The 22,532-nt window shown below is 48.9% G+C and overlaps 1 protein-coding gene across 4 annotated transcripts in view; it reads right to left on the bottom strand.

Moving 5' to 3' along the window:
- LOC140398353 (solute carrier family 15 member 2-like) overlaps positions 1 to 22,532 on the bottom strand; it is a 689,895-nt gene that overhangs the window by 123,590 nt on the left and 543,773 nt on the right. For all 4 annotated transcript variants that reach the window (XM_072486942.1, XM_072486941.1, XM_072486944.1 and 1 more), the window contains 3 exons: positions 21,570 to 21,658; positions 3,759 to 3,840; positions 2,071 to 2,187 (listed from right to left, as the gene is read on the bottom strand). In XM_072486942.1, the coding sequence (XP_072343043.1) occupies positions 2,071 to 2,187; positions 3,759 to 3,840; positions 21,570 to 21,658 (288 nt within the window). The remainder of the gene's footprint in view (positions 1 to 2,070; positions 2,188 to 3,758; positions 3,841 to 21,569; positions 21,659 to 22,532) is intronic.

Below are 22,532 nucleotides of genomic sequence, written 5' to 3'. Positions count from 1 at the left end.
GGCCTTTTATACAAAGGTCAATAGAGATCCACCGCCCCAAGTGTGGGCACTGGTACTCCGCAAGGACCATGGGGAAGAAAATAATTCGCACCCCATAAGTTCCGTGCGGGATATTACAATTTATAGACTGAACAGACTGGACTCTTTACTCGAGAAAACAGAACGTTGATGTGTGACTTGATAGAGGTCTTTGAAATTATGTCAGGGTTCAATAGGGTAGAGAACAGCATAGAGTGGGAAATTGTCAAAAACTAGAAGCCAAAAATTAATAAATCAAGGAGGAAATTGAGAAAAAACTTCTTTACCGATAAGACCGTTTAGAATATGGAACTTGCCACTTCATAGGATGGTGGCAATTATTATAAACACATTTAAGGGAAGTGAGCTAAGCATATGAGCGAGAAATTAGGAATGGAAGGTTACATTGATCGAGTGAGATGAAAAGGTGCTCGTGGAGTTGAATGGATTTTATTGTGCAGAAACAAGTCAATGTAATTTACTGATGGATATTTCACACCAGTCACTAGACGGCAGTGTTGTCAGTACACAGCGTTGTTGGACACTTCTGGACCCAGTTCAAAGGTTATTAAGAGAATTTGGCAAATTGGTCATTGGTATTCTCTTTCTGTTGGAGGTGTTATTTTATTGAGCAATGTGCACTATGGGTAAAGAGTTTAATTTCCCAAATTATTTTTTCTGCAACCTACTGACATAAAGAAGATAAGACTGGGAGTCAAGACAGCATAGATAGGTTGCATGGGGACTCTCCCCTTTGGGACAGTGTTCAGAGTGAACAGGACTCCTGCCTGCACCGCTTTACCTGGCACAGCCCCAAGCCACTGTCCAGAGTTAAGACTCAGTGATTACTCACAGAGAGCACACCCCTGACTCCCAGGAGGTCATCAAGTTGGAGCCCAACGGTGTGAGGAACCCAGAAAAGTACCTTAAATGAGCTGAAACTGTCTGATGATCAGGACTGAAGGCCCATTAAAGGCCTAAGCCTAGACTGAAGCCTTCACCCAGCAAGCCTCAGGGCCTGCTTCATGGAGAGACCATTACAAGGCACTCTCCCCTATTGGGGGCATTCCAGGCCTTCTGTGCTCTCACCCCCATCCCTCTCCTCAGGGTCTACTGCTATCTTATACATGGCAGCTCCAAGAAGCAGGGGTAAGTAAAGTGGAATCAAGGGTAACCTGGAGCTGACGACACCAGCTTGTCACTTGCACTTTCCAACATTTTTCATCACATACTTTAATTATTTCACGTGGGATGATGGAGTAGAATCCCAACATTTCTGGTCTCTGCGTCAAAAGGTTGGGGGTTCAAGCCCCATGCTAGATATTTGAGCACCAAATCTGGGCTAACCCTCTAATGCTGTACTGAGGGAGGCTGCACGGTCAGAGGTGCCATCTATCAGAATGAGACATTAAACAAAGGCCCTTCTGCCCTCTCCGGCAGATGTTAAAGATTCTATCGTACTACACAAAGAAAACCAGGTGTTCTCCCTGGTATCTTGGCCAATATTTATCCCTCAACCACTATCACTAAAACAGATTATCACAACACTGTTTGTGGAATCTTGCTGTGCACAAACTGGCTATTATGTTTCTACATTAAAACAATGACTGCATTGTAATATCCCGCACGGAACCTATGGGGTGTGAATGTTTATCTTCCCTGTGCTCCTAGCTGAGTACAATTCCACCACTATGGGTGGGGTATCTCAATTAACCAATGTATAAAAGGTCGGCCAGTAAGGCACCGACCAGAGGAGGAACCTGGTAGGGATTTACCGCGTAGTATACATATCTTTGTTTCTTATTTTGTTCAGTGTACACTCCTCGTGTCCTTATTAAATGCACTACAAGTATACTTCAGTCGTTGTGAAGCACTTTGGAACGCTGCGAGGATGTGAAAGAGCAATATAAATCCAAGTCTTCCTAACTTTCTTGATGCATTATGTTGCTGCTCACTTTGAAAATAAGCGTACGTTTTAAAACTATCATTCCCCATCGATTCTTCTGATGATATGGTCAATAAACAAGTAGCTGCAGCAGAATCCATTCTTACCGTATGTGGGTCTGTTACAACGTGATGCTCCAAGAAATCAATGTTAAATTGGCACGGTGCTCCATTAAATATTTTCAATTCAGTCATACCGTCCGATGGAGGCATAACCTGCCACTTCTGTGAAAAAATGTCCTTGTCAAACACCAGAATATCCAGAAGAGTTTGAAGTTTCTACGTTATCGGCCAAGAAATGTTCAGTTCTGCCCACATTTTAGCACCTTCCCCACTGCAACCACCAGCACAATGAGGCTTGGAATTAAATAGCCTTCAGCGGCTGTTCATGGCACGACGTTTGTTTGAAGGTAGAGCTGGGGGTATGCTAGATGCAGCGTAAAGGTCCCTCTACGCTGTCTCCACCAAACACTCACAGCAGAGGAGTACCATGAGGCTAGATACTGAGTAAAGCTCCCTCTATATTGACCCGATCAAACACTCCCAGGACGGTACATAGAACATAGAACATGCAGTGCAGAAGGAGGCCATTCGGCCCATCGAGCCTGCAGCGACCCACTTAAGCCCTCATTTCCACTCTATCCCCGTAACCCAATAACCCCTCCTAACCTTTTTGGACACTAAGGGCAATTTTGCATGGCCAATCCACCTAACCTGCACGTCTTTGGACTGTGGGAGGAAACCGGAGCACCCGGAGGAAACCCACGCAGACACGGGGAGAACGTGCAGACTCCGCACAGACAGTGACCCAACGGAGAATCGAACCTGGGACCCTGGCGCTGTGAAGCCACAGTGCTATCCACTTGTGCTACCGAACAGCACGGGGTTAGATACAGAGTAAAACGTCCTCAACAATGTCTCCATCAAACACTCCTAGGACAGGTACAGCACGGGGCTAGATACAGAGTAAAGTTCTCTCAACACTGTACCCATCAAACACTCCCAGAGCAGATACAGAATGCTGTGGGCTAGAAATCAAGTTTAGCTCCCTCTACACTGTCCCCATAAAACACTCCCAGGACAGGTACAGCATGGGGTTAAATACAGTGTAAAGCTTCACTACACAATGGCACAGTGATTATCACTGCTGCCTCACAGTGCCAGGGGCCGGGTTCGATTCCCGCCTTGGGTGACCATGGAGTTTGCACGTTCTCCCTGTGTCTGCGTGAGCTTCCTTCGGGTGCTCGTGTTTCTTACTACACTCCAAAGTTGTGCAGGTTAGATGGAGTGGCCATGATAAAAATTGCCCCTTAGTTTCCAAAGATGTGCAGGTTAGGTGGGGTTACAGAGATAGGATGGGGGAAATGGACCTCTTTCGACAGGTTGGTGAAATCCCGATGGGCCGATAGGCCTCCTTCTGCACTGTAGGGTTCTTTATACTGTCTCCAACAAACACTCCCAGGACAGGTACAGCACGGAGTTAGATACAGAGTAAAACTCCCTCTACCCTGTCACCATCAAACACTCACAGGACAGGTACAGCACGGAGTTAGATACAGAGTAAAACTCCCTCTACCCTGTCTCCATCAAATACTCACAGGGCAGGTACAGCTCAGGGTAAATGTGCCTCTAACAATTGTATTTAAGGCTAAATGTAGTTTCAGTCAATCTGAGCCACCTTCCTCAATCAGTAATAAAATCAACCATGAACAAATATTCTCTCAAAAATGTACAAATGATTAAATGAAAGCTATAAAACAATCTGTAGCTTCCAACTGAATGAATCATTTTCTCACCTGAATCTGCACCTGGACAATCCCAGTGATGCAGAATGCAACAGCAGCTCCCAGCATTCCTATAGACATCCGTGTGACCGGCCTGTAGGGTAGCAGTAAATCTGAGTTAATCATCAGAATGAGAGAGAGAATGAATTAATCATCATTAGAGAGAGACATGGACGGCACGATGGCACAGTTGTTAGTGCCGCTGCCTCACAGTGCCAGGGACCCAGGGTCAATTCTGACTTTGGGTGACTGCGTGGGTTTCTTCCTGGTGCTCTGGTTTCCTCCCACAGTCTAAAGATGTGCACGTTAGGCGGACTGACCATGCTAAATTGCCCCCATGTATCCAAAGGTTATGTCAGGTTACAAGGAGAGGAGAGGGGATTGGGCCTAGCTAGAGTGTTCTTTCAGAAGGTCATTACAGATTTGATGAGCTGAATGGCCTTTTTCAGCATTGTAAGGATTCTATGATTCTAGTGAATTAATCATCAGAGATTTAAACATCAAAGCAAGGGAGATTTAAAACTTGCATCTACTCAAGGGGTGTGGTAGTCACCACTGTTGTATATATCACATACGAGATGTAATACGGTAAGGCTCCTGTACTACAGGTACGGGGGTAGATCCCTGCCTGCTGGCTCTGCCCAGTAGGCGGAGTATAAATGTGTGTGCTCGCCTAGTTCCAGCCATTTTGGCAGTAGCTGCAGGAGGCTATACATCTCCACGTAACTCCTCGATTACTCTCTACTCTCGTCTCGTCGTAATTGATAGTGCATCAATTTATTAAGCAGAGATTTTGCAATGATGGATCTCCGCATCAAGCCGGATCGCTGCAGCTGCACCCTCAAGCAGACAACGCCAAGTCGGCCTTTGCACATTGGCTAGCTTGCTTTGAAGCCTATATCGGATCTGCGACAGAACCACCCTCAGAGGCACAGAAGCTCCAGATCCTGTATATGCGGCTGAGCTCCGATATCTTTCTCCTCATCCGGGATGCGCCTACCTGCGCCGAGGCCATGGCGCTACTGAAAGAGAACTACACTCAGCAGACCAACAAGCTCTACGCCAGGCACCTCCTGTCCACACGGCATCAACTCCCCGGTGAGTCTGTGGAAGATTTCTGGCGTGCCCTGCACGCCCTGGCTAGGGACTGCGATTGCCAGGCCGTCTCGGCCATTGAAAATTCCGAACTCCTAATGAGGGACGCTTTGTTACGGGCATAGGGTCGGCGTACATCCACCAGCGCCTCTTAGAAGGGGCTACCCTCGACCTCGCGGCGACCAAAAATCTCACGATCTCACTAACGGTCGCCTCCCGTAATGTACAAGCGTACGGCCCGACCGCACGGCGCCTCCCTCCTGGATCCCACCAGCGACCACCCCATCGTGGTCCCCACCAGCGACCGCCGTCAGCCAACGCCGCGCGGCAGCCAACCAACCCCGGGGGACTCAAGTGCCACTTCTGCGGACAAACAAAGCACCCCCGGCAGCGCTGCCCGGCGCGGAGCGCACTCTGCAAGGCCTGCAGGAAGAAAGGACATTTTGCTGCTGTGTGCCAGGCCCGGTCGATCGCCGCTGTAACCAGGCCCATTGTTCCTGCATCCCCCCACGTGCAACCCATGGGCGCCACCATTTTCGCCCCTGCAACCCATGTGCGGCCCGTGGGTGCCGCCATTTTGCTTGCCTCAGGACACATGCGGCCCGTGGACGCCACCATCTTTAATGCCGCCCGCCACGTGCGCCCCGTGGGTGCCGCCATCTTCCTCACCTCAGGACCCTTGCTCGTCGGGCACTTCATCGGGCCACTCATCACCTGCCGACCAGCCATGGGCCTTCCAACACCAGCTGCAGCTCGCCTCCATCACGATCGACCAGTCCCGGCCGCACAAACTCGCAACCGCGTCGACGACACTAAAGGTCGATGGCACAAGACATCATGCCTTCTTGATCCCGGGAGCAATTGGGAGCTTCATCCACCCCGATACGGTAAGGCATTGCTCCCTCGCGGTACACCCCATTAACCAGAGAATCTCCCTGGCCTCCGGATCCACTCCGTGGAGATCCGGGAGTACTGCACTGCCACCCTCACCATCCAGGGCGTAGAGTTCAGCGACTTCCGGCTCTACGTCCTTCCCAACCTCTGTGCTGCCTTGCTACTCGGCCTGGACTTCCAGTGCAATTGCCAAAGTCTAACCCTGACTTCGGCGGGCCCCTACCACCCCTTACTGTATGCGGTCTCACGACCCTTAATGTCGACTCGCCTTCTCTGTTTGCAAACCTCACCCCGGATTGCAAACCCGTCACCACCAGGAGCAGACGGTACAGTGCCCAGGACAGGACCTTCATCAGGTCCAAGGTCCAGCGGCTGCTGCGGGAAGGCATTATCGAGGCCAGCAATAGCCCCTGGAGAGCCCAAGTGGTAGTTGTGAAAACTGGGGAGAAAAACAGGATTGTCGTTGACTACAGTCACTCGACAGTGGACCTGAAATCTGTCTACCACCAGCTCCCTATTCGCAAGACGGACCACCCGTACACCACGTTTGAAGCGGACGGCTGCCTTTACCACTTCCTTAGGGTTCCCTTCGGCGTCACCAATGGGGTCTCAGTCTTCCAACGGGTGATGGACCAAAACGGACCGCGGGCCACCTTCCCGTACCTGGATAACGTCACCATCTGCGGTCACGACCAGCAGGACCTTTCCAAATTCCTACACACCGCCAAACTCCTCAACCTAACGTACAACAAGGAGTGTTCATGGCGTGTTCAGCACCAACCGCTTAGCCATCCTCGGCTATGTGGTGCAAAATGGAGTTCTAGGGCCCGACGCCGATCGCATGCGCCCCCTCATGGAACTCCCCCTCCCCCACTGCCCCAAGGCCCTCAAACGATGCCTGGGGTTCTTCTCATACTACGCCCAGTGGGTCCCTAACTATGCAGACAAGGCCCGCCCACTCATTCACTCCACCGTTTTCATCCTGACGGCCGAGGCTCACCAGGCCTTCAACCGTATCAAGGCCGACATCGCCAAGGCCGCGATGCACGCGGTCGACGAGACGCTCCCCTTCCAAGTCGAGAGCGATGCATCAGACGTCACTCTGGCCGCCACCCTCAACCAGGCAGGCAGGCCCGTGGTATTCTTTTCCCGCACCCTCCATGCCTCCGAAATTCGGCACTCCATCGAGAAGGAGGCCCAAGCCATCGTGGAAGCTGTGCGGCATTGGAGGCATTACCTGGCCGGCAGGAGATTCACTCTCCTCACTGACCAACAGTCGGTTGCCTTCATGTTCAATAACACACAGCAGGGCAAGGTCAAAAATGATAAAATCTTGAGGTGGAGGATCGAGCTCTCCACCTACAATTATGAGATTTTGTATCGCCCCGGTAAGCTCAACATGCTCCCCGATGCCCTATCCTGAGGTACATGTGCCAGCGCACAAGTGGACCGACTCCGGACCCTACACAACGCTCTCTGTCACCCAGGGGTCACCCGGTTCCTTCACTTCATAAAGGCCCGCAATCTGCCCGACTCCATTGAGGAGGTCAGGGCTATCACCAGAGACTACTAGGTCTGCGCGGAGTGCAAACCGCACTTCTACCGGCCAGACCACGCGCATCAAGTGAAGGCCTCCCACCCTTTTGAACGCCTCAACGTGGATTTCAAAGGGCCCCTCCCCTCCACCGACCGAAACACGTACTTCCTTTACGTGGTCGACGAATACTCCAGATTCCCCTTCGCCGTCCCATGCTCCGATATGACGTCTGCCACCGTCATCAAAGCACTCAACACCATCTTCGCCCTGTTCGGTTTCCCGGCCTACATCCACAGCGACCGGGGATCCTCTTTTATGAGTGATGAGCTGCGTCAGTCACTGCTTAGCAAGGGCATCGCCTCGAATAGGATGACCAGCTACAACCCCGGGGAAACAGGCAGGTGGAGCGGGAGAATGGGACGGTCTGGAAGGCTGTACAGCTGGCCCTACGGTCCATAAATCTCCCGGTCTCCCGCTGGCAGGAGGTCCTCCCTGACGCCCTTCACTCCATCCGATCGCTACTTTGCACGGCAACTAATGCAACCCCCCATGAAAGCCTCCTTGCCTTCCCCAGGAAGTCCACCTCCAGGGTTTCGCTCACAACGTGGCTGGCAGCTCCAGGACCCGTTCTCCTCCGCAAGCACGTGCGGCTCCACAAGGCAGACCCGTTGGTCGAGAGGGTACAACTACTCCATGCAAACCCGCAGTATGCCTACGTGCCATACCCCGACGGCTGCCAAGACACAGTCTCCCTCAGGGACCTGGCACCAACTGGGTCCCCCCCCCCTCCCTCTGCCCCGGCACAACCCTTCCTACCCCCAGCGCACCTCACCACAGCCCCCGCTCCAGGACGTTCCGTCCTCCCCTTGGTCTCACCCGGGGATGAAGATGAGGTCTACACGCTCCCGGAGTCTCCAGCTACCGAGCCGACACCTGCATCGCCACTGGGACTGCGGCGCTCACAATGGAGGATCAAGGCACCCGATCGGCTGAATTTGTGAACTTTCCCCAAAATGTTAACCTTAAAATGCATGTAAATAGTTTTCCACCAGCCCCGCTGAACTCTTTTTTTAACAGGGAGTGAATGTGGTAGTCACCACTGTTGTATATATCACATACGAGATGTAATACGGTAAGGCTCCTGTACTACAGGTACGGGGGTAGATCCCTGCCTGCTGGCTCCGCCCAGTAGGCGGAGTGTAAATGTGTGTGCTCACCAAGCTACAGCCATTTCGGCAGCAGCTGCAGGAGGTTTATCTCTGCTTAATAAAGCCCCAATTACTCTCTACTCTCGTCTCGTCGTAATTGATAGTGCATCAAGGGGTTTGGGTAGTTTAAACATAGAGTAACATACCCAGGACTTAGTTACAGGCTGACGTCTAATTGGGTTATTTATGCCAGGGGTTTATAATCACAAACTGGTGTAACACCTGGAGTTACATATTCTGGTTACAGGCTGGAATCTAATCAAGGGATTACAGATGATACCTGTTCCCTTCAGGGGTCCTGTTAATGGGGATTTCACACTTGGTTCCATTATTTAAGAACGAGTCACCATTAGGCGCCTGTTACAGGATCATAAATGAGATAAACCAGCTTCAGTCTTTCATGACATTCCCAGATCTTTGGTCCTGTCATTATACAAAATTGTGGTGGTGCAGCTCCCTGCAGTCTGGAGCCTGGGGTACAGGGTGTGGACTGTGGTTTAGGTCTGTCCAAGGGTCTATCATGTGGGAGTGTGTAAATCCTGACCAATGAGAGATCAGTTCGGGGCTTGGGGTGCGGGGTTCTGGTCAGTGACCTGTGGTGACCTAACAGGGCTATAAATGAAGACAGTCATTCTGATCGTTATAGGGTATAATTGGGGCGTGGGGGAACATCCGACGACATACGCTGGCCGGCTCTGGAATCAATTTGTTGGTGTATTCAGGCAGTTAAATAGAGCTCAATTGGACCCACGCCCCCGATCCACATGGATCCGTATCCTAATAACCTATGCCACCCACGACATCAGGAAAGCGTGTAAGAATTACAATCCTGAAGATGATACTCAGAATGAAGACTGGGCCATCCAGAAAATGACTCGCGTTTGAGAACAGGACAAGCTTACCCAAGTCCACCAAACCAGGCAAAATGAACCCATCCACTCAAATCCAGGCCCGGTGTGGCGCAATGAGGAGGGAAACAGAAATAGGGGAACTGGAAACCCAGGACACCCACACCTGTACACCCCTACTGACCGTCGGATCAGAGAACCCTAGCCCCGAGCGGACCCCCATTATCCCCCAATCCCAGACAACGGGGACACAAAACCAACCCCAGGCACACACCCCCACCAGTGGAACAATACCGAGCCGAACTACGACACCCACCCCCCTCACAAGCCAAGTCTTACAACAGCGACCAGGTCGGCCATTTTTTAGGGAGTGTATGGCACCCAACAACATCCCCAACCTCACCAACAGTTTTCCAACGAGTACCAACAACCAATGCCACTGGGCGGACTTACCAGACAGGCCACAATGACCTTGATAGATGACATGGACACTCCCTGTAACGTATACCCCCAATTAGAACCAGGCGCATGATGGTGTCTGGCCTCACCGACATGAGTGTATAATGCTAAATGGGATAGAATAGGTAGACCCCTGGTACAAGGCGAGGTAGCAGGCCGCCCCGTCGAGTTCCTATAGGATACAGGAGGATCCTGCACTACTCTCAACACATCCCACGACCTCGGCCATACCTGGCCTACCAGGAAAACAAATATGTTAAATGTTAAATGGCTGACCACCAGACCTAAACCATGGTCCACACCCTGTGCCCCAGACTCCAGACCCCCACTCTGTGCCTCTGGGACCAAACCATGCCCGCCTCTTCCAGCTCCAATTCACATGGCCTCAGGAGTAAAACCCAGACCGAGGGGACTCTGATCAAAAAGACGGGGCGTCAGCAAACCTTACCCCCTATGGCACCCCGGTACCGAGACTCCCAAAACCATTTGACCTGGGGTTCACCACTAGAGGTGGTAGTACAGTGGGTAACCAGTAGCCAAATCCCACCCATATCGGTTCCCTTTTCTGAGGAGGTATCAGGATGACTTAGTCCCTTATTGTAAAAGCTTTTTCCACCCACTCCACACATTCACCCAATTGCAAAAGCTTTCCCGCCCACTCCACGTTATATTGTGTCATAATCCTCCAATCAACAGCAGTCTGGCTTTGGGATAAAGAACGTAGGTATCCATTCCCACTGGAATTGAGTCTTCACATATTTACTTCTTTATTTGGGATATTTCCTTCATGGCACAATTCTGAGCCCACTCACATCAGGAGAACACTCCAAGGGCGCCTCTTCACTCGAACCCACACAGCTCCAGCTACCAACAACTCTTTACCCTACCCCACACCCTTCTCATGTGGGTGGCACTGACCCCTGCCGCAGGAACCCCTTCACTCTCAACCCCCGTAACACGGATTCTAAAACAATCCTGCTTATAGCATTGATACAGCCCCAGGAAACCAGAACCCCTTAAACACGGATTAATAACCAACCCTCCAGGTGACAATATTATTTTTTTATTATTGTTTAATTTTACTTTTGGGTGTGGTTGTTTCATTTTTTTTTAACCAAAAAAGGAGGGAGGTCATAAGACACTTTCAAAAAAAACAGATTCAAATATTGATGAAAATAACAGATGCTACCTTGATTTCCTCCCCAGAATGTACTGCATATTTCTGTGATACCTGGGATTCCTTGTCCCAGAATGGGAGAAAACCCGAACCACAAACGGCACACGAACTGAAGACCAGCAGATCAAACTACGATACCCCGGATATATGTGCTTCACCCCGCCAGATGCAGGCGAGTGTGAGGATGGCAGCCTATGGGTACACCCCAATAACAGTGTCGCCTATGGGTGCAACAACCAAAGAACAGGAAGGATAATGGGAGCTCTGATTATTGTTCTCTAAGGACAACCCTCACGAGTGATTGCTGGGAATATGCTAACCATATGTGTATGGATCTAGCCTGCCTAACCTATAGCCCGGAGAAAGGGCTGGAATTAGGACAGAGGTGCCCCCGTAAAGTTATTCAGCATGCGTACAGCTGCTACAAAGTTTAGAACATAGAACAGTACAGCACAGTACATGCCCTTCAGCCCACCATTGTTTCGACCCTTTATCCTAATCTAAGATCAACCGAACCTACACCCCTTCAATTTACTGCTGTCCATGTGCCTGTCTAAGAGTCGCTTAAATGGCCCTAATGACTCTGACTCCACCACCTCTGCTGGCAGTGCATTCCACACACCCACCACTCTCTGTGTAAAGAACCTACCACTGACATCTCCCCTATACCTTCCTCCAATCACCTTAAAATTATGTCCCCTCGTGACAGCTATTCCACCCTGGAGAAAAGTCTCTGGCTATCCACGCTATCCATGCCTCTCATTACCTTGTACACCTCTATCAAATCGCCTCTCTGCCTTCTTCGTTTCAGTGAGAAAAGCCCTAACTCCCTCAACCTTTCTTCATAAGACATGCCCTCCAGTCCAGGCAGCATCCTGGTAAATCTCCTCTGTACCCTCTCCAAAGCATCCACATTCTTCGTATAATGAGGCGACCAGAACTGGACACAATATTCCAGGAGTGGTCTAACTAGAGTTTTATAAAGCTGCAGCAAAACCTCGCGGCTCTTAAACTCAATCCCCCTGTTAATGAAAGCCAACACACCATATGCCTTCTTAACAACGTTATCAACCTGGGTGGCAACTTTGATGGATCTATGTATGTGGACCCCAAGATCCCTCTATTCCTCCACACTTCCAAGAATCCTGTCTTTAACCCTGTATTCAACATTCAAATTTGACCTTCCAAAATGAATCACTTCACTTTTATCAAGGCTGAACTCCATCTGCACTTCTCAGCCCAGCTCTGCATCCTGTCAATGTCCTGTTGTAACCTGCAACACCCTCAACACTATCTACAACTCCCCCAATCTTCGTGTCATCGACAAACTTACTAACCCACCCTTCCACTTCCTCATCCAAGTCATTTATAAAAACCACAAAGAGCTGAGGTCCCAGAACAGATCCTTGTGGGACACCACTGGTCACCGACCTCCAGGCGGAATACTTGCCATCCACTACCACTCGCTGTCTTCTTTCGGCCAGCCAATTCTGTATCCAGACAGCCACATTTCCCTGCATCCCATGCCCCCTAACTTTCTGATTGAGCCTACCATGGGGAATCTTATCAAATGCCTCACTGAAATCCATATACACCACATCCACTGCCTGACCTTCACCAATGTGCCTCGTCACATCCTCAAAGAATTCAATGAGGCTTGAGAGGCTTGACCTGCCCCTCACAAAGCCATGCTGACAATCTTTAATCAAACTATGTTTTTCTAAATAATCATAAATCCTATCTCTCAGAAACCTTTCCAATATTTTGCTCATCACAGACGTAAGACTGAAGGGTCTGAAATTACCACGGATTTCCCTATTCCCTTTCTTGAACAGGAGAACAACATTCGCCTTCCTCCAATCATCCGGTACTACTCCAGTGGAGAGTGAGGATGCAAAGATCATCGCCAACGCGCAGCAATCTCCTCCCTTGTTTCCAGTAGTAACCTTGGGTATATCCCATCAGGCCCAGGGGACTTATCTATCCTGATGCTTTTCAAAATTTCTAGCACATCCTCCTTCTTAATATCAACCTGTTCGAGTCTATTAACCTGGTTCACACTGTTCTCATGGGCAACAAGGTTCCTCTCTCTAGTGAATACTGAAGCAAAGTATTCATTTAGGGCCTCCCCCATCTCCTCAGACTCTAGGCACAAGTTCCCTCCACTATCCCTGATTGGACCTACTCTCACTCTGATCATCCTCTTATTTCTCACATAAGTGTAGAATGCCTTGGAGTTTTCCCTAATCCTTCCCGCCAGGGCTTTTTCATGCCCCCCTTCTAGCTCTCCTCAGTCCATTTTTGAGTTCCTTCCTAGCTACCTTGTAACCCTCTAGAGCCGAGTCAGATCCGTGCTTCCTCAACCTTACGTAAGATTCCTTCTTCCTCTTGACTAGAAGCTCCACGTCTCTGGTCATCCAAGGCTCCTTCACCTTACCATTCCTTCCTCGTCTCAGTGGGACAAAACTATTCAGCACTCGCAGCAAGTGTTCCTTAAATAATCCCCACATTGCTGTTGTGCATTTCCCCAAGAACAATTGTTCCCACTTTATGCTCCTCAGCTCCTGTCTAATAGCAGTAAAATTTCCCCTCCCCAATTAAATACCTTCCCACACTGTGTGTTCCTATCCCTCTCCATGACTATGGTAAAGGTCAAGGAGTTGTGGTCACTGTCACCGAAATGCTCTCCCACCAAGACATCTGACACCTGGCCTGGTTTGTTGCCAAGCACCAAATCCAATATGACCTCCCCCTAGTCGGACTATCTACATATTGAGTCAGGAATCCTTCCTGTACACACCTGACAAAATCTGCTCCATCCAAACCATTTGCACTAAGGATGTTCCAGTCAATATTAGGGAAGTTGAAGTCACCCATGACAACAACTCTGTTACTTCTGCACTTTTCAAAGATCTGCCGTCCAATCGGTTCCTCTATCTCTCTTCTGCTATTGGGGGGTTTATAGAAAACTCCCAATAAAGTGACTGCTCCTTTCTTGTTTCTGACTTCTACCCATACGGACTCAGTAGACAAACCCTCCTCAACAACCTCCTTTTCTGCAGCTGTGGTGCACTCCCTAATTAACAGTGCCACTCCCCCTCCTTTTTTACCTCCCTCCCTATTCTTCTGAAAACATCTAAACCCCGGAACATCGAACAACCATTCCTGCTCCTGTGAAATCCATGTCTCCGAAATGGCCACAACATCGTAGTTCCAAGTACTGATCCATGCTCTAAGTTCATCTTCCTTATTACTGACACTCCTTGCATTGAAACAGACACACTTTAACCCATTCCCCTGAGTGCAACTTTGCCCTATCAACTGTCTATCCTTCCTCACAGACATGCTGCATACTATTTCTGCCTGTTCAACAGCTACCCTATCCTCTGATCCATAGCTCTGGTTCCCATCCCCCTGCCAAACTAATTTTAACCCTCCCGAAGAGCTCGAGCAAATCTCTCAGCCAGGATATTGGTGCCCCTCCAGTTTAGGTGCAATCCGTCCTTCATGTACAGGTCCCACCTTCCCCAGAAGATATCCCAATGATCCACATATCTGAAGCCTTCCTTCCTGCACCAGCCATGTAGCCATGTATTCAGCTGCACTCGCTCTCTGTTCCTTGCCTCACTTGGACGTGGCACCAGTAGCAATCCTAAGATCACTACTCTGCTTGCCCTGCTCTTTAGCTTCCAACCTAACTCCCTAAAAGCACTTTTTAGATCCTCATCCCTTTTCTTAGCTATGTCGTTGATGCCTATGTGCACCACGACTTCTGGTTGCTCCCCCTCCCCCTGAAGAATCCTGTAGACTCAATCCGAGACATCCCTGGCCCTGGCAGCCTGGAGGCAGCATACCTTCCGGGAGTCTCGATCGCAACCACAGAATCTCCTATCCATTCCCCTAACCATTGAGTCTCTATCACTATTGCTTTTCTCTTCTCGGAAAGCATCAATTATACCAGAGAACAGTGAGTGAAAAATGCCCATGATTGGGAAGTTAGACCCATTCAACCAAGGGACCGAAGATTGGAGTCAGTATATTGAGCGGTTTCACTGCTTCTTCATGTGAAATGAAATGACAAGAGACGCATAAACAGAAAGTTGTCCTATTAAGAGTTTGTGGGCCACAACCCACAACCTTATAAGAAATTTGACGTCCCTGGACACTCATGAAACAAAGGGTGGAATGTATCAACAGCTCATGGCGGCGGGATTTCCCGGTCCCATGACAGCGCACGGGTTTCCCGGTGACGAGGGGTGCATTCAACGGGAAATCTCATTGATAACAGCGGGACCAGAAAAACCCGCTGGCGGGCTGCCTCCACCGCCGAAAAACATACAATGATTTAGTCGGTAAATCCCGCCCAAAGTCATTTGACCAATCGGTGAAGCTGGTCAGGGAGAATTTCAACCCCAGACCCTCGATCATATTACAGCAATACAAGTTCAATTTGTCTATCAGGGACCCAGGAGAAACTATCTCCACTTTCATTACCAGACGAAGACAAATGGCCAAGCACTGCGTGTTTGGTGTATCACTGGAAGACATGCTCCATGATCGTTTAATATGCGGTATTAACAACATAAGTGTCCAAAAGAAGCTTCTGGCTGAAATAGAGATTACCTTAGACAGGGTGATTGAGATCGCCCAGACAACAGAGTGTGCTGAGAGGGGCGTGTCAGAGCATCAAAGTGTGCAAGAAAGCAAAGTGAGCCAATAATGGGGCAGTATAGCTGCAAGGCGCGCAGCCACATCCGCAGGCACAGAGGAAGCTCAACCACGATCCCAGGAACAGGATCATAGTCAGTGGCCAAGAAAAATGTTGGGCCATTAGCCCAGGAGTCAAGATGACTCTTATCGGTGCAGGGGAGATCACGCCCAGGAATCGTGCCGCCGCAGAGAGTTGTTTTGTTTTTGGTAGAATCGGAAGGGCCGTATCCAGGCACATTGCTCCGCCCACCAGAACACACCAACTCAAAAAAAGGGTAGCAAACCACTGCACCCAGTGCCCAAAGTGGTGGAGAATTCAGATGAAGTATCTGAAACAAAAAGATTGCACATGGTGAGAGTGAGCAAAACTCACTGAGATAGCCCTGACAGTAAAAGGAAGACCACTTCAGATGGAGGTCGACACCGGGGAGTCGGGCACAGTTGTGGATGTCCATGCATTTAAATGTCTTCAAATGGTGCTCAGTCTTTGGACGTGAGTGAGACAACAGCTCACTTGGTGACATACAAGGAAGGGGGACACCCTAAATATTTTGGGAACAACCATGTCTCCAGTGTCATAGCAGCAACAAAATGCCCAGTTACCTATGATCATTGTCGAGGGACATCGACCAAGTCTGATGGGGTGGGATTGGATACGACAAATCAAGTTGAACTGGTTGGAATTTTTACAAATTTCGAAGTTTTCAGGAAGTCTTGAACAAGGATGTTTTCAAGAACAAATTAGGTCAAATAAAGCGAGTAAAAGCCAGGATTTATGTCAACCCACACTCAAAAGTTTTTTAGAGCAAGACTTATACAAAGAACAAAACAGCACAGGAACAGGCCCTTTGGCCCTCCAAGCCTGTACTGGCCATGATACAACCTTGGCCAAAACCCTCAGCAATTCCTTGTGCCCATCCTATCCATGTGTTTGTCAAGATGCCTTTTGAATGCCGTTAATGTATCTGCTTCCACAACCTCCCCTGACAATGCGTTCCAGGCACTCACCGCCCTCTGTGTAAAAAACCTGCCTCGTACATCTCTTCTGAACTTTGCCCACGGACCTTAAACCTATGCCCCCAATTGGCTGACCCCTCCACCCTGGGAAAGAGTGCCTGCCCATCCACTCTATCCATGTCCCTTATAATCCTGTTGACCTCTATCAGGTCACCCCTCAACCTCCTTCGTTCTAATGAAAATAGTCCTAGTCTAATCAGCCTCTCCGTATAGCTAACACCCTCCAGACCAGGCAATATCCTCGTAAATCATCCTCTGCACCCTCTCCAAAGCCTTCACATCCTTCTGGTAGTGTGGCGACCAGAATTGAATGCAATATTCCAAGTGCAGCCTTACCAAGGTTCTATACAACTGCAGCATGACTTGTCAATTTTTATAATTGATGCCCTGTCCAATGAATGCAAGCATTCTGTATGCTTTCTTGACTATCTTGTCCATTTATGTTGTCACTTTCAAAGATCTTGCACCAAAAGGTGACAGCCGAATTTAAGCATCTGGAATCCTTACATCTGTGCAGTTTTCTGAATGGGCAATCCCTATCGTTCCTGTATTAAAGCCAGACTGTGCCATTAGGATATGCAGGGACTACAAACTTACAATCAACCAGGCAATCCAAGTAGATATATACCCAATTCCATGTATTAAAGATCTTTATGTGAAGTTGACATCCACCAAGCTCGACCTGAGTCATGCATACTTGCAATTGGAACTGGATGAAGGTTCCCAAAAGTTTGCAACAATTAACATGCATAAAGGTCTTTTTCCATAAACCAGATTACCTTTGGCATTTCCTCGGCCTGTGCGATATTCTAACGCACAATGGCAAATCTCCTTCAAGGCATCCCAAATGTTGTGCTCTACCTGGATGACGACTTCATAACAGAAACATTGCATGAGGAGCATCTAGCAAGTTTAGAAAAGGTATTGAGAAGAATCAGAGATGCAGGAATCCGACTGAAGCGCGAGAAGTGCACTTTAAAAGCTAGTGAGGTCCTTTACCTAGTTTTCAAAGTAGATCAAAAAGCTGACACCCACTTGAAGACAAGTTGAGAACCATAAGAGAAGTCCTGGCACCGAAGAACATGGCCGAATTAAAGTCCTTCCCAGGGATGGTAAACCATTATGGTTGTTTTATTTCAAATCTCACAATGACATTGGCACCATTGCATATGCCCGTGAAGAAAATCCATGCGATGGCATTGGAAGGAACCACAAGAGCGAGTCATTCAGCATGTCAAACAGGGCTTGCAATCTTCAAGTCTACATTTTGTCCTGGGAAAACCCATCATTCTGACCTGCAATGCTTTGCTATATGGGATAGGGGCAGTTCTATCCCTTACATTGGAAGATGGCTCAGAGAGGCTTTTTGCTTTTGCCTCAAGAACGCTATCTGATGCTGAGCGTAAATATGCACAAATTGAGGTGGAAGGCCTTGCTGTAATTTACGGTGTCAAAATGTTTCACCGATATGTTCACAGCTGATGTTTTACAACCATACAAAGAACAAAGAAAAGTACAGCACAGGAACAGGCCCTTCGGCCCTCCAAGCCTGTGCCGACCATGCTGCCCGTCTAAACTAAAATCTTCTGCACTTCCGGGGTCCGTATCCCTCTATTCCCATCCTATTCATGTATTTGTCAAGATGCCCCTCAAACCTCACTATCATCCCTGCTTTCACCACCTCCTCCGGTAGCAAGTTCCAGGCACACTACCCTCTGTGTAAAAAACTTGCCTTGTACATCTCCTCTAAGCCTTGCCCCTCACACCTTAAACCTATGCCCCCAAGTAATTGACCCCTCTACCCTGGGAAAAAGCCTCTGACTATCCACTCTGTCTATACCCTTCATAATTTTGTAGAGCACTATCATGTCGCCTCTCAACCTCCGTCGTTCCAGTGAGAACAAATCGAGTTTATTCAACCTCTCCTCATAGCTAATACCCTCCATACCAGGCAACATCCTGGCAAATCTCTTCTGCACCCTCTCTAAAGCCTCCACATCCTTCTGGTAGCATGGTGGCCATAATTGAACACTATGCTCCAAGTGTGGCCTAACTAAGGTTCTGTACAGCTGCAACATGACTTATCAATTTTTATACTCAATGCCCCGGCCAATGAAAGCAAGCAAGGTATGCCTTCTTGACTACCTTCTCCACCTGTGTTGCCCCTTTCAATGACCTGTGGACCTGTACACCTAAATCTCTCTAACTGTCAATACTCTTGAGGGTTCTACCATTCACTGTATATTCCCTACCTGCATTAGACCTTCCAAAATGCATTACCTCACATTTGTCCGGTTTAAACTCCATCTGCCATCTCTCCGCCCAGTCTCCAAACAATCTAAATCCTGCTGTATCTGACAGTCCTCATCGCTATCCGCAATTCCACCAATCTTTGTGTCGTCTGGAAACTTACTAATCAGACCAGTTACATTTTCCTCCAAATCATTTGTATATACTACGAACAGCAAAGGTCCCAGCACTGATCCCTGCGGAACACCACTAGTCACAGCCCTCCAATCAAAAAATCACCCTTCCATTGCTACTCACTGCCTTCTATGACCTAGCCAGTTCTGTATCCATCTTGCCAGCTCACCCCTGATCCCGTGTGACTTCACCTTTTGTAGCAGTCTGCCATGAGGGACCTTGTCAAAGGCCTTACTGAAGTCCATATAGACAACATCCACTGTCCTACCTGCTTCAATCAGCTTTGTGACCTCCTCGAAAAACTCTATCAAGTTAGTGAGACACGACCTCCCCTTCACAAAACCTTGCTGCCTCTCGCTAATACGACCCCTTGCTTCCAAATGGGAGTAGATCCTGTCTCGAAGAACTCTCTCCAGTAATTTCCCTACCACTGACGTAAGGCTCACCGGCTTGTAGTTCCCTGGATTATGTGGTCATAACGGACCACAAGCCCATGCTTGCCCTCTTCATGAGGATAAGCCAATACCGTCAATTGCCTCTGCAAGAGTACAATGGTGGGCTTTGTTGCTGGCGGCCTATGGCTATATCTTTCAGCATAAGCCAGGTACACAGATGCATTGAGATGGTTCCCACTTCCGAAGTACCTCACACCCATGCCGTTACCTCAAAGAATTGTCTTGGCATTGAATGTCTTGGACACCTTGCCAGTTTCATTTGGCCACATAAAGACCTGGACATAACGGGACCCAGTCCTGTCCAAAGTGAAATGCATGATTTTAACTGAGTGACACCACAGAAAATCTGACCAATTAAGACCGTATCTCACTCGTAAGGGCAAACTCATGTTTGAGGATGGAATTATACCTTGCCACCCCGACTCGAGAGCCCTTGTTGCAAAAATTACATAGTGACCATCTGGGCCAGACAATAATGAAAATGTTCGCGAGTAGCCATATTGGGCGGCCTGGTATAGGCAAAGGACATTGAAAGCATGGTGCACCAGTGCGTCCCTGACAGACACAACAGATGTCCCCTGCATCCAACCTCCCCCCTTGGGAATGGCCCAGAGATCCATGGACAAGGCTACATGTGGATATCATTGGTCCTTTCATGGACAAGATGTTCATCGTTTCGGTCGCACCCATTCAAAGTGGTTGGAGGTTCAAGAGAAGTGGACAATGACCCCGGCAGACTCAGTAACGTGATAGTGTCCGACAAGGGCACCCTCTTCACTGGTGAGGATTTTTGTTAGAACGAATGGCATTCTCAATACCATCAGCTCCCTATCACCCTGTCTGAAAAGTGTTGGTGGAAAGAGTTGTGCAGTTGTCAAAGCAGATATGAAGAAGCAGTCCAGCCGACCGCTATGTCTTAGGTTGGCCAACTTTCTTTTGTCCTACAACATGACTTCTCCTGCTACTATAGGCGTCACACCAGCAGAATTATTGATGGCCCATCGGTTAAGGACCCGTTTGACCTGGTCTTCCCACGTTTGGATGGCAGGACTCCTTGACCACGTGAGAACCAGGGAACGACAACGCCAATCTCGGAACAGTTGGTGCCGGCAGGCAGCACCCATGCTCCTGTGGTAGAGCCAGAAAAAAGGGGATCCAAAAGTCTCGAGGAGGCCCCATCAGTGATCCAGGAACAAGCTACAGAAGGGAATAATCCTGCGGAATTGGTTGACCTCCAAAACGATCTGCTAAGAGTGACGACATTGCGATCTCCGAGCTGGAGGAACTAGCTGGGGGATTAAGATGATCCTCGAGGCCCAGGAAATCTGATTGATTGGACTCTCTCCCCTTGTATTCCTCAGTCTTATATTGTACACAATATTTGTATACAGGTTGTTTGCACATACATTAATTGAGGGACTTAAGGGGGAGGGATGTGGTAGTGTGGCCCCTTTAAGAGGCGTGTCCTTGTGTTCCACGTGACTGGCTCGGGATCTATCATGTGGGAGCACGTGAATCCCAACCAATGATGGAAAAATGCGGGTCCCAGGGAGCGGGGTTCTGGTTAGAGTAAACCCAGGAGGCAGAGTTTTCACACCTGTATAGAAACACTGTGCCTGTATATAAGTTAATCTTGTTAGTTGCCAATAAACATTTTGTTCTTCATTACGACATCTACCTGGTATTGCCTCGAACCACCACAAAAATGCACAAAGGTATGAATTAGGGGTGAGCCATTCAGCCCCTTGAGTCTGTTATTTGGACTGTGGGTGGAAACTGGAGCACCCAGAGAAAACACATCCAGACATGGGGAGAACCTTCAAACTCCACACAGTCACCCAGAGTCAGAATCCAACCTGGGTCCCTGACGCTATGAGGCAGCAGTGCTAACCATTGTGCTGCCCTGCTGCCCGTATTCTCTAAGATACGTTAATTAAGGGACATTCTCTGAGACATTTTGAAGGTCTGGGTAAGATGAAGCATAGATGGATGTTCTTACTGAATCAGGAGCTTTCTCTTCTCAAGCTGAGGATAGATGAACCCTTCAAATAGCGGCAACAGCAACAACACGAATAAGACGTTCAGGCTCTGGAACAGATTGGATTCATTTTAATAACTGAAAGTTAGAATAATATCCCTGCTGACTGTGAGAGCTTGAACCTTTCCAGAATAATGGAGTTTAGCACTGCTAACTCTGGGGCTTATAGTCCTCATTCTGTTAACTCGGAGTTCATTCCTCACTGCCTGTGACTGTGAGGTCTTGACTCTCTCTCTCTGCTGACCCTGAGAATCATGCTTTCCTTTTCCATACCAACCCTCAAGTTCATATATCCCTCTCTCTCTGACTCTGAAGAAAGAGCAAGCCTGAGGGCGTAGTGTTGGAGACCCACGCGTAGAAGTGACAGGCCTAAAGGAATCCAAGAGTGATGGGCTAAACATTGATTGAGAGAATGTATTAAAAGGGCTGACCAGAATTAAATTTGATTACTTACCACTCCCCCGGCACCTGGGCACCTTGCCACTGCCAGCCTGGCACCCAGACAGTGCCTCAAGGATATCTAGCAGTGCAACCTTGGCCCTTCCAGGGTGGAAGGGGCACAGCCAGGCTGCCAGGCTGGCAGTTCCAGGGTGCCTGGGTGTCAGGTATGCACTATCAGTGGTCAGGCCCAGAGGGGCAGCATTTTCCAGGTAGAGATGGGGGGAGATGGTGAGGGAGAGGTCAGCGAACTTTAACTTGAGTTCGCTGAAATGCACCCCATGTATGTGGACCTCCATAAGATGTTGATAAAGTGTGACATAATCGGCAAACGTGAAGCCCATGGAATAAAAGGGACAATGGCAGTATGGATACAAAGTTGGCTGAGTGACAGGAACAGATCGCAGGAAGGTATATAGAGTGGGGTTCCCCAGGGATCAGTACTAGGACCATTTCTTTTGTTGATCGTTATTAATGGCTTAGATT

This window comes from Scyliorhinus torazame, chromosome 21 (genome assembly GCF_047496885.1).
Source record: "Scyliorhinus torazame isolate Kashiwa2021f chromosome 21, sScyTor2.1, whole genome shotgun sequence".
In the NCBI taxonomy this organism is placed as follows: domain Eukaryota; kingdom Metazoa; phylum Chordata; class Chondrichthyes; order Carcharhiniformes; family Scyliorhinidae; genus Scyliorhinus; species Scyliorhinus torazame.
This window is presented reverse-complemented; position numbering and strand designations above follow the sequence as displayed.